At 48.0% G+C, this 12392-nt stretch overlaps 2 protein-coding genes across 4 annotated transcripts in view; both read left to right on the forward strand.

Moving 5' to 3' along the window:
• Window positions 1-7485, forward strand: part of LOC106140036 (phospholipid-transporting ATPase ABCA1) — a 262166-nt gene extending 254681 nt beyond the window's left edge. For all 3 annotated transcript variants that reach the window (XM_060950388.1, XM_060950387.1, XM_060950389.1), the window contains 9 exons: window positions 47-194; window positions 930-1037; window positions 1827-1978; window positions 2970-3112; window positions 4631-4791; window positions 5147-5288; window positions 6290-6387; window positions 6726-6874; window positions 7304-7485. In XM_060950388.1, coding sequence (XP_060806371.1) covers window positions 47-194; window positions 930-1037; window positions 1827-1978; window positions 2970-3112; window positions 4631-4791; window positions 5147-5288; window positions 6290-6387; window positions 6726-6874; window positions 7304-7484 — 1282 coding nt within the window. In that variant the 3' untranslated portion in view covers window position 7485. The remainder of the gene's footprint in view (window positions 1-46; window positions 195-929; window positions 1038-1826; window positions 1979-2969; window positions 3113-4630; window positions 4792-5146; window positions 5289-6289; window positions 6388-6725; window positions 6875-7303) is intronic.
• A 2042-nt stretch (window positions 7486-9527) lies between these two features.
• LOC106142191 (ATP-binding cassette sub-family A member 2) lies at window positions 9528-12114 on the forward strand (the record flags this gene model as incomplete). Its single annotated transcript, XM_060950470.1, has 4 exons — window positions 9528-9640; window positions 10071-10216; window positions 11024-11136; window positions 11562-12114. Coding segments are annotated over 4 exons (489 nt in total), but the record flags the coding sequence as incomplete, so codon positions are not given.
• Between the last annotated feature and the right edge of the window lie 278 nt (window positions 12115-12392).

The raw sequence follows: 12392 nt of genomic DNA on the forward strand, positions 1-12392 counted from the left end.
ATGCGAATAACATCCTGTTTTCACCTAACAAATTGTTTTTCAATAGCTATGCTTGCGGCAACCTCGTCCACTTGTCTGAGAAGCTGTTCACTGACCCCAGCATGGCCAACATGGTCCTTTTCTGCGGGAACACCTTCCTGGGACTGTCTGGGATCGCCCTGCTCCTCATATTGGACATCATCTCCGAATCTGAGGTATGTTTTTACCGAAATTGGAACTCAACTGCTACAAAGAGAAGATAATTGGAACTCAACTGCTAGGTGTGATGTCTCGGGAACCGCGCGACAGACGATGTTGAGTTGAGATGATGTTCCATTCCATGACATATTTACTTGCTCCATTTAGACTCTTATGTATCTGTATATGTATATGTATATGTATATCTGTAATATGTGTAGGTATCCAATCAATTACTATTTTTTAATATTTTACTTATGTGTAATTTCTCGTCCACAATTCTATTCTATGTTTGGATAATTGTAAAGTTGACGTTGTTGAAGAAAATGCTGCAGTGCAGTTTGTTACCGCTTCTTCTGCACTGACGCTTTCGAAGCGGCAGTAAACTTTGTTTTTACTAAATTATTTGACGTCAACCAAAAGATATGACAATTATTAAGTGATGTAGAAGTGCCCCATAATCTTATCTTTTCTTTCTTATAAGTAGGTATATAAAATTCTCGTGTCACAATGTTTGTCTCCGTACTCCTCCGAAACGGCTTTACCGATTTTAACCAAATTTTGCATGCATATTCAGTAGGTCTGAGAATCGGCTAACATCTATTTTTCAAACCCCTTTGAACAGAGTTGTCCACCCTTCACATTTTTTTAACTAGAAATTACTTAATAATTATTTACCTTTATGGCAAAACAACGTTTGCGGAACAGCTAGTAATGAAACCAAGTTTTTAATTTTGAATTTTGCACCCCAGGCTACAGATAACGCGCGCTGGGTCCTCCACAAGATCTTCATGCTGTCACCTCAGTTCGCCTTGGGAGATGGACTCTTGGAGATCGCGAAGAACACTATTCAGGCACAGGTAAAATAAATAAATAATATATATTTTTTTTTTTTATTTACGCCTATAATACAACGGCAGTAGTATTTAAGTATTTGGCAAAGAATTGTTATAGGTATAACAAAATATAATCTTGACAGTCTTCATTTCAAAAAGGACAAAGAACAAGTACCTATATGGGCAACAAAAGTAGTTACTTACAGAAACAAACAAGTTGAAGAACATTCTTCACCATTCTCACAAAATAACAAAAAAATTCTTATAATCGTATTACATCCATATAATAAGGACCAGACTTATTTCAAAATATGTTGTGATTTCTTCTAGTCTTTTAAATTTATCATCATTTTGGATAATGCTGCTATTCTAGTACGGAAGTATCAAATGCGTGTTCCAGTCGATAGCATCGATAATACCGTAATCAATTCAGGGCATAATGTTTAGTACTAATACTGTAATCATTATAATCAATATTACCCAGCTTTATCATTCAAATTAGGTCAGTCTGCGTGTTTTGACCTTTTATATTTTAATCCACTTCAAAATAGAAGGAACTTCTCAATTCACAGGAAAAAAGAATAGGACCACTCATTCACTTTCCCATAGATGTCGTAAAAGGCGACCCAGGGATAGGCTTAAGAACTAGGGATTCTTCTTTTAAGCGATTGGCTAGCAACCTGCCACTATTTGAATCTCAATTCTATCATCAAGCTAAAAAGGTGAACGTGGCGTATCAGTCTTTTCAAGACTTTTGGCTCTGTCTGCCCCGCAAGGGATGTAGACGTGACTATATGTATGTATCATTTTTAGGTCCTCGGCCGCTTCGGAATGGAAACCTACCGGGACCCATTCTCCAGCGACCTCATAGCGCTCCATTGCACTGCCCTGGTCGTGGTCGGCACATTCCTGATGCTGCTCAATTTGGCTGTCGAATATGATTACTTTGAAGGGATTCTTGCCAGGTAATATTTTAGTTCGGGATTCCTCTTGTAGGCGATGGACTAGTAAACTGTCACTATTAGTAGGTATCTCAATCTGAACAATGTATTCTCTCGTCCACATTCTATTCGAAGATTGGATATTTGTGAAATTGACGTTGTTGAAGATAATACCGCAGTGCAGTTTGTTACAACTTCTTCTGCACTGATGCCTTGGAAGCGGCAGTAAACTTAGTTCTAAGTAATTTATTTGACGTCAACCAATGTTGTGTAACCAAAAGATTTGACAATTATTAAGCGATAGTATCCTATAATAATGAATAAAAATGTTGAATTCCATCATTGAGTCATATAGATGAACGTGGCCTTTCATTTACGAGACTGATGGCTCTGTCTTCCCCGTTAGGGATATATACGTGATTATATAATATGTATGTATGATATTTTTGTATCCTTATACACCATGATCCAAATATTTTTGTATTGTTTTTCATCACATTTTATATAAGCCACTGTTTTGTGATAACTTCCTAAGCTAATTCGTTGTTTTTGTTTTAATGTCTTCTTGTTCGAATTCTTGTTCTGACACATTTTACATTATCATGCTGTGTACACTAAAGTTGGACATGATAATTATGCAATGCAATTTTGTAATCTGTCTGTAAACGTACCTTAATAAATAAATAGGCATTCATGAAAGAATTTATCCATGAAGACAAAAACCCAACTGGGTTCCGAACATACAGACAGACAGACAGACAAAAAAATTTCATATTTAGTTTTGGTATCGATCCAGTAACACCACCTGCTATTTATTTTTTCAATATTTTCAATGTACAGAATTAAAGCCAAATAGCTGAACGTGGCCTATCAGTCTTTACAAGACTGTAGGCTCTGTCTATCCCGCAAGGGATATAGACGTGATTATATGTATGTATGTATACAGAATTGACCCTCCTACAGATTTATTATATGTATAGATTTAGATATTTATTTTAATTAAACGACCTCACAGATTCAGCAAAGAATCGATTCCTGAACAATCCGGCGAGATGGAAGAAGTTGAGGTGTCGGAGGAGCGCCGCCGCGTGAAGAACGCTATCAGCCGGGCGGGCGACGCGCAGGTCACGCTGCGCACCATCGGCAACATCAACGCTGGTGAGTTTGGTGAAGGTCACTGGTGATGAATGCTTGACTTGAACGAAGACTGAAAATGTAGAATCAACTTGTGCGTGAAGTAGAGGTAATGGTGGTGAGTTTGGTGAAGGTCACTGGTGAAGGTCACTGGTGATGGATGCTTGAACGAAGACTGAAAATGCAAAATCAACTTGTGCGGGAAGTGGAGGTAACACTGGTGAGTTTAGTGAAGGTCACTGGTGATGAATGCTTGAACGAAGACTGAAGTTGCAGAATCAACTTGTGCGTGAAGTGGAGGTAACGCGGGTGAGTTTGGTGAAGGTCACTGGTGATGAATGCTTGAACGAAGACTGAAAATGCAGAATCAACTTGTGCGGGTAGTGGAGGTAACGCTGGTGAGTTTAGTGAAGGTCACTGGTGAAGAATTCTTGAACGAAGACTGAAAATGCAGAATCAACTTATGGGAGATGTGGAGGTAATGGTGGTAAGTTTAGTGAAGGTCACTGGTGATGAATGCTTGAACGAAGACTGAAGTTGCAGAATCAACTTGTGCGGGAAGTAGAGGTAACACTGGTGAGTTTAGTGAAGGTCACTGGTGAAGGTCACTGGTGATGAATGCTTGAACGAAGACTGAAAATGCAGAATCAACTTATGGGAGATGTGGAGGTAATGGTGGTAAGTTTAGTGAAGGTCACTGGTGATGAATGCTTGAACGAAGACTGAAGTTGCAGAATCAACTTGTGCGGGAAGTAGAGGTAACACTGGTGAGTTTAGTGAAGGTCACTGGTGATGAATGCTTGACTTGAACGAAGACTGAAGTTGCAGAATCAACTTGTGCGGGAAGTGGGGGTAACGCTGGTGAGTTTGGTGAAGGTCACTGGTGATGAATGCTTGAACAAAGACTGAAGTTGCAGAATCAACTTATGCGGGAAGTGGGGGTAACGCTGGTGAGTTTGGTGAAGGTCACTGGTGATGAATGCTTGAACAAAGACTGAAGTTGCAGAATCAACTTATGCGAGAAGTGGAGGTGACGCTGGTGAGTTTGGTGAAGGTCACTGGTGATGGATGCTTGAACGAAGACTGAAGTTGCAGAATCAACTTGTGCGGGAAGTGGAGGTAACGCTGATGAGTCTGGTAAAGAATGTTTGAACGAAGACTGAAGTTGCAGAATCAAATTATGCGGGAAGTGGAGGGAACGCTGGTGACTTTGGTTAAGCCGTGTTCAGGGTTCGTGTCAATTTCAGCCGTGGACGTCCACTGCTGAACATAGGCCTCCCCCAACGACTTCCACTTCGCTCTGTTGGAGGCGACCTGCATCTAACGTTTCCCCCCACGGACTTCACCAGGTCATTAATTAACAAATAAATAAATATATACGGGACAAATTACACAGATTGAGTTAGCCTCATGCCCTGACCGGGATTCTAACCCGGGACCTCCGGTGTCACAGACAAGCGTATTACCGCTGCGCCACAGAGGCCGTCTACAAACTTTCAAATGTACGGTGTATTTGATCAGATTTTTAACTAAATGTTTCAGGTTTCGTGAACACAGAGGATTGCAACAAGAAGTCACCAAAACGCATGGCGTCGGCGGACTCCGACGTGGCGGCCTGTGTGGACCTCAGCAAGGTTTACTGGACGCTGGGCAAACCCAGGGTCGCTGTTAGAGCGCTCACGCTTGGCTTCCCGGCTGGACAGGTAAGGCATTCATTCTAGAATAGAATAGAATAAACTATTTGGTTTTAAGATAGAATTGAGATTCAAATAGTGAAGACTACTAGCCCATCGCCTAAAAGAAGAATCCCAAGTTTATAAGCCTACCCCTTAGTCGCCTTTTACGACATCCATGGGAGAGAGATGGAGTGGTGTTATTCTTTTTTTCTATTGGTGCCGGGAACCACACGGCACTTGATTTTATTTTAAATATTAATATAAAATAATAATATTTAAAATAAGATCTTAATTTAAAAAACCAAGAACCACAAGACACTAACTACGAAAATCATCGTTTTAATATCAAACTTCATTTTTTCAATTTTTTTTTTCAATACAGTGCACAGCATTACTTGGCCAAAACGGGGCAGGCAAGTCGACCACGTTCGCCATGCTGACCGGTCAGGTCAGGCCGAGCTCGGGTCAGGTGTACCTCCACGGCCGCCCTGTCAGCGCCAGGCAACTTTGTCAAGGCCATATCAGTGAGTAATTAAGTTTTGAACGTGTAGCGGGAGAGATGATACAAGCCCTCAATAAATCTATGTAACCTTATTGTATTAGTTCATTGACTGTTATAAACTAGATCAAAGAGTCCCAAACTTATTTTGTCTACTGCCCACTTTGAGAATAAATATTTTTTTAGCGCCCCCATTTTTTCACCTATTCAAAAACCACTATAACTTCAAATTAGTTTAATTAATTATTGTGACCTATATATGTATAAGTATGTATAGTAACGGAGAATTCTTAACGAAACTTTGACTATATCCCGCAACTTAAAACCTGAGCGCTGTAGGTAACATACAACGGCGCTTAGGTCTTAGCGCTTTCTGGTTCTCTTACCCCCCTTGAGACCAGCAGCGCCCACAAGGGGGCGTTATCGCCCACTTTGGGAAAGACTGAACTAGATTAAGAGATCTAGATAAACAACCTGGATAGCACCTCCACCACCATTCTATGTTCTATTTAAAATATGTATATAAACTTGTTTAATCAATAATAAAGTCAGTTACTGTTTGTCATCGAACCTATAACTTCCTGGTTGTTTCATTGTGAACACCCCCGTTTTACATCATAGACCGCCACCAAAGGGAAGATCTTCCGCCAGGCTGGTGTGACGCCTGGGGAACCGCGCGACAGACGATGTTGTGTCGGAGGTTGTATTATATGCTCCAATCCGTGAAATCTTTGCTTGCGCGATTTAGACTTTTCGCTGTTTTTGAGTGAAAGCGTCGCGCCATTGGTTGTTGTGACTTGTGACGTAGAGATGTCGCCACATAACCTATCATGTCTTTACTCCTTGAGATTCAAACAGTGACAGGTTGCTAGCCGATCGCCTAAAAGAAGAATCCGATATTATAAGCCTATTCCTGAGTCGCCTTTTACGCAACCATGGTAACGAGATCAAGTGGTCGAATTCTTTTTTTATTAGTGCCGGGAACCGCACTACACCTATAATTAATATCTCATTCCTCTTTTTCAGGCTACTGCCCTCAGAGTGACGCCATAGATCCCCTGATGACGGTCAGGGAAACACTGATCATGTATTGCAGGCTGCGCGGGATCACTGAGCAAGATGATGTAAGTAAATGACCGGTCTGGATCAAATGATCATCATACATACATACATACATAAAATCACGCCTCTTTCTCGGAGGGGTAGGCAGAGACTACCTCTTTCCACTTGCCACGATCTCTGCACACTTCCTTCGCTTCATCCACATTCATAACTGTCTTCATGCAAGCTCGGCGGTTTCGGGTACTCTTGACCTGACCCTTTACCAGGACGTCCTTAATTTGATCAAGATACGTTCGTCTAGGTCTTCCCACTCCGACCTTTCCCTCCACACTTTCCTTGTATATCTGCTTAGTCAAAATAAATAATTATTTGGAAAATATACAAAGCTCGAACCCATCAGGTGATCCGCCGTACCCTGGACGCGTTTTCCCTGAGCCGCTACGGCGACGTGCGCTGTGGCGCCCTCAGCGGCGGCAACAAGAGGAAACTCTGCGCCGCCATCGCCATGATGGGCAGGAACGACTTGGTGCTGTTGGACGAGCCTACCAGGTACTTGTTTATTTTGCTAACTATTCATATTTTTTAAAAGGCGACTATGGCTTATAAACTCCAATCCGCGAAATCTTTACTTGCGCGATTTAGACTTTTCGCTGTTTTTAATTGATAGCATCGTGTGATTGGATGTTGTGACTTACGGTTTAGAGATGTCACCATACTTATCTAGTTTTACATACATAAAATCACGCCTCTTTCCCGGAGGGGTAGGCAGAGACTACCTCTTTCCACTCGCTTCGTCCACATTCATAACTCTCTTCATACAAGCTCGGCGGTTTCGGGTACTCTTGACCTGACCCTTTACCAGGACGTCCTTAATTTGATCAAGATACGTTCGTCTAGGTCTTCCCACTCCGACCTCTCCCTCCACACTCTCCTTGTCTATATATGTAGGTATATATGTTGTGTTCGTTGCCGTTCCAGCGGCATGGACCCGGCGTCGCGCGCATGCGTGCGGCGCGCCGTGCGGGCGGCGTGCGCGCGCGGGCGCGGCGTGCTGCTGAGCACGCACGCGCTGGCGGACGCGCGCCGCCTCGCCGCGCGCGTCGCGCTGCTGCGGGCCGCGCTCGCGCTCGTCGCCGGCCTCCACTCCCCCCACAGGTAGTACACTCGCCCCCTGCTGAGCACGCACGCGCTGGCGGACGCGCGCCGCCTCGCCGCGCGCGTCGCGCTGCTGCGGGCCGCGCTCGCGCTCGTCGCCGGCCTCCACTCCCCCCACAGGTAGTACACTCGCCCCCTGCTGAGCACGCACGCGCTGGCGGACGCGCGCCGCCTCGCCGCGCGCGTCGCGCTGCTGCGGGCCGCGCTCGCGCTCGTCGCCGGCCTCCACTCCCCCCACAGGTAGTACACTCGCCCCCTGCTGAGCACGCACGCGCTGGCGGACGCGCGCCGCCTCGCCGCGCGCGTCGCGCTGCTGCGGGCCGCGCTCGCGCTCGTCGCCGGCCTCCACTCCCCCCACAGGTAGTACACTCGCCCCCTGCTGAGCACGCACGCGCTGGCGGACGCGCGCCGCCTCGCCGCGCGCGTCGCGCTGCTGCGGGCCGCGCTCGCGCTCGTCGCCGGCCTCCACTCCCCCCACAGGTAGTACACTCGCCCCCTGCTGAGCACGCACGCGCTGGCGGACGCGCGCCGCCTCGCCGCGCGCGTCGCGCTGCTGCGGGCCGCGCTCGCGCTCGTCGCCGGCCTCCACTCCCCCCACAGGTAGTACACTCGCCCCCTGCTGAGCACGCACGCGCTGGCGGACGCGCGCCGCCTCGCCGCGCGCGTCGCGCTGCTGCGGGCCGCGCTCGCGCTCGTCGCCGGCCTCCACTCCCCCCACAGGTAGTACACTCGCCCCCTGCTGAGCACGCACGCGCTGGCGGACGCGCGCCGCCTCGCCGCGCGCGTCGCGCTGCTGCGGGCCGCGCTCGCGCTCGTCGCCGGCCTCCACTCCCCCCACAGGTAGTACACTCGCCCCCTGCTGAGCACGCACGCGCTGGCGGACGCGCGCCGCCTCGCCGCGCGCGTCGCGCTGCTGCGGGCCGCGCTCGCGCTCGTCGCCGGCCTCCACTCCCCCCACAGGTAGTACACTCGCCCCCTGCTGAGCACGCACGCGCTGGCGGACGCGCGCCGCCTCGCCGCGCGCGTCGCGCTGCTGCGGGCCGCGCTCGCGCTCGTCGCCGGCCTCCACTCCCCCCACAGGTAGTACACTCGCCCCCTGCTGAGCACGCACGCGCTGGCGGACGCGCGCCGCCTCGCCGCGCGCGTCGCGCTGCTGCGGGCCGCGCTCGCGCTCGTCGCCGGCCTCCACTCCCCCCACAGGTAGTACACTCGCCCCCTGCTGAGCACGCACGCGCTGGCGGACGCGCGCCGCCTCGCCGCGCGCCTCGCGCTGCTGCGGGCCGCGCTCGCGCTCGTCGCCGGCCTCCACTCCCCCCACAGGTAGTACACTCGCCCCCTGCTGAGCACGCACGCGCTGGCGGACGCGCGCCGCCTCGCCGCGCGCGTCGCGCTGCTGCGGGCCGCGCTCGCGCTCGTCGCCGGCCTCCACTCCCCCCACAGGTAGTACACTCGCCCCCTGCTGAGCACGCACGCGCTGGCGGACGCGCGCCGCCTCGCCGCGCGCCTCGCGCTGCTGCGGGCCGCGCTCGCGCTCGTCGCCGGCCTCCACTCCCCCCACAGGTAGTACACTCGCCCCCTGCTGAGCACGCACGCGCTGGCGGACGCGCGCCGCCTCGCCGCGCGCCTCGCGCTGCTGCGGGCCGCGCTCGCGCTCGTCGCCGGCCTCCACTCCCCCCACAGGTAGTACACTCGCCCCCTGCTGAGCACGCACGCGCTGGCGGACGCGCGCCGCCTCGCCGCGCGCGTCGCGCTGCTGCGGGCCGCGCTCGCGCTCGTCGCCGGCCTCCACTCCCCCCACAGGTAGTACACTCGCCCCCTGCTGAGCACGCACGCGCTGGCGGACGCGCGCCGCCTCGCCGCGCGCCTCGCGCTGCTGCGGGCCGCGCTCGCGCTCGTCGCCGGCCTCCACTCCCCCCACAGGTAGTACACTCGCCCCCTGCTGAGCACGCACGCGCTGGCGGACGCGCGCCGCCTCGCCGCGCGCCTCGCGCTGCTGCGGGCCGCGCTCGCGCTCGTCGCCGGCCTCCACTCCCCCCACAGGTAGTACACTCGCCCCCTGCTGAGCACGCACGCGCTGGCGGACGCGCGCCGCCTCGCCGCGCGCCTCGCGCTGCTGCGGGCCGCGCTCGCGCTCGTCGCCGGCCTCCACTCCCCCCACAGGTAGTACACTCGCCCCCTGCTGAGCACGCACGCGCTGGCGGACGAGTTATATACTTTATCCTCCTTTCTGGCTTTAGTCCTGGTTGCAATCACTCTGGAGAGGAGCCCTGGGTTACGCCTTTGAAGATTGATCTTGAATTGGGTGACTCAGGTTTTAACACGAAGCGACTCTATCTGTCCTCCGCAATTTAGCAAAGGAACCTCAAATAACAAAGAAACCAGAAGGCTACAGTAAATTCAGAGACAATAACATTGCTAAAACAAACAAAATACGAGTAGGTAAAATAAAATCCGTATTCATCCGATTAATCATTGTTACACATCTAGCTGCCTGAATTTTTAGGTCAGGCATAAAATGAAATTATTCGCACACCACCTCACCAATAAAGTACCTGACTAAACTAAGCTTGTTTTTACCAATCTATCGCAGATTCGGGGGCGGTTACTTAGTGCAGTGCGTGTGTCGCGGCTCGCCGCGTGCTCTGTGGCGGCGTGTGTCCGCGGCGGCGCCACAGGCTCGACTGAGGGTGCTCCACCACGCCACGGTGTATTTCCTCATGCCCACACACGCTACTGGTAAGTGGAGGAGATGGATTTGATCCATAAATTGCAGATTGGGCGTTGATTGGAGTGTCTGTGTCTGCCAAATGTCTCCACAAGTGAGTTTCCAAAAGGTACGTAGCCAACAGTAAAATGTTTCGATATAAAGATACCTAACCTATGTAACGGGAGCGACGATTCGGCTCGCCCGCCACCAAAGGGAAGATCTTCCGCCAGGCTGGTGTGACGCCTGGGGAACCGCGCGACAGACGATGTTGTGTCGGAGGTTGTATAAATGCTCCAATCCGTGAAATCTTTGCTTGCGCGATTAATACTTTTCGCTATTTTTGACTGAATACGTCGCGTGATTTTGTTTTTCTGACTTGTAGCATCAAGATGCTTTTACCTACATACTTTTTTACTAGTTCTTCACCACACCATAGTACAGTGTTGCCAACACATGCTACTGGTAAGTGGAGGAGATGGATTTGATGCATACATGACAGAAAAGAAGAGACGAATGTATGTCCGTGGCCCACGAGACTGTTGGCTCTATCCCCCCTCTTAGGGATAACATACATACATACATAAAATCACGCCTCTTTCCCGGAGGGGTAGGCAGAGACTACCTCTTTCCACTTGCCAAGATCTCTGCATACTTCCTTCGCTTCATCCACATTCATAACTCTCTTCATACAAGCTCGGCGGATAAAGTCGTGAATAAACATATTTATGTATGTATGTATGCATGCAACTCCCGTCTGACCTTCGCAACGTTTTCAGAAAAACCTAACCCGTATTGGATCAAGACATTTTCTTTAAACACTTACCAATTTATTTCAGTTGACAAGAAAGGAATAACAACAAAACTGAGCGACATATTCAGGCTGATGTCGCACTTGCAAAGCACTTGCGATGTGGAAGACTACACGATTAATCAGAGCTCTCTAGACGAGGTGAGAACTATGAACAGTGAATAGCAAGATATAGGTACCAGTCCTGGGTTCGATTCTCAGTGAAAACCAAAAGAAGCAAAGCGAAACGTTTAATAAGCAATTAACCTAGTTAGATAATCGCCAATGTAGCAAAACGTCCAACTAAAAAGGGGTCTTTATCCAAAAGTCTTTGTACATAAAAAAAAAATATATTTTAAGAAGGTAGACATTAAATGCCATCTGGATTCCGGCACCAATAGAAAAATAATAGGACCACTCCTTGTCGTTAAATGCGACTAAGTGATTGGCTTGTAAACTTTGTATTCTTCGTTTGGGCGATGGGCTAGCAACAGCCAAACAGTCTCATCAAGACTGTTGGCTCTATCTACCCCGCAAGGGATATAAGCGTGACTATATGTATGTATGTATGTTTAATATTTTTCCAGTTGTTCCTAAGTTTCACGGACAAAGCCGATATGGATCTAGACACAGTTGAAGTGGAGCCCGTCCCCACGCCGCAGCTGCTGAGGAGGAACAGTGGGGAGGACATGACATCACTCTGACCTCCCCAAAGAAAGAAAATAATGAAAAGATTCATGTTATTTTTTTTTTAATTTGATTGCCACAATTTTTTTTTTTGTGTGAAAACAAATTGTGCTAATTGACTGAAGGTAAAAATACAAAGTGTATATCGAATTCGGAACGTTAATTTAAATTTTGTGAATCAACGACAGTATTATATATACGCTGTTTTTTCGTCAGCGCTTCACAAAAAAGCGATAATTTATTTTTAATAATACTTGCACATTTCTCATTTCTTAGTTCTTTTTCTTTCTTTATATTTAAAACCATAGAAATTATGTTACTCTGAATTTCTTTAGTTAAAATTGAGTAACCTTTTTAATTTCATAGTTAATAAACTTAATGACAAACTATAGAATTAATTTAGGTAATCGTTAATTAAATGTAAAATAATTGACTTGATATTGCTCAATTTTAGATGTAAGATGATTATTTGTACTGAATATTGTTTTGATTTATGTATATTAGATTTTATATAAATAACCGAATTACAAAATAACATTTTCAAATGATAGAATTAGAAATCTAAAAATCTGTTACAAAAGTTGAACATAAAACAGTCATATACGTTTATAATTTTATATATTTATAGTTGCGTAATTGATATTTCTTATTTGATTCAAAACTTAGTATAAACTTAATATTATTGTGTGTCACGAAACTTATATACCTATTTGTATCTGTATATTTTTTTA

Source organism: Amyelois transitella, chromosome 21 (genome assembly GCF_032362555.1).
Source record: "Amyelois transitella isolate CPQ chromosome 21, ilAmyTran1.1, whole genome shotgun sequence".
NCBI lineage: Eukaryota > Metazoa > Arthropoda > Insecta > Lepidoptera > Pyralidae > Amyelois > Amyelois transitella.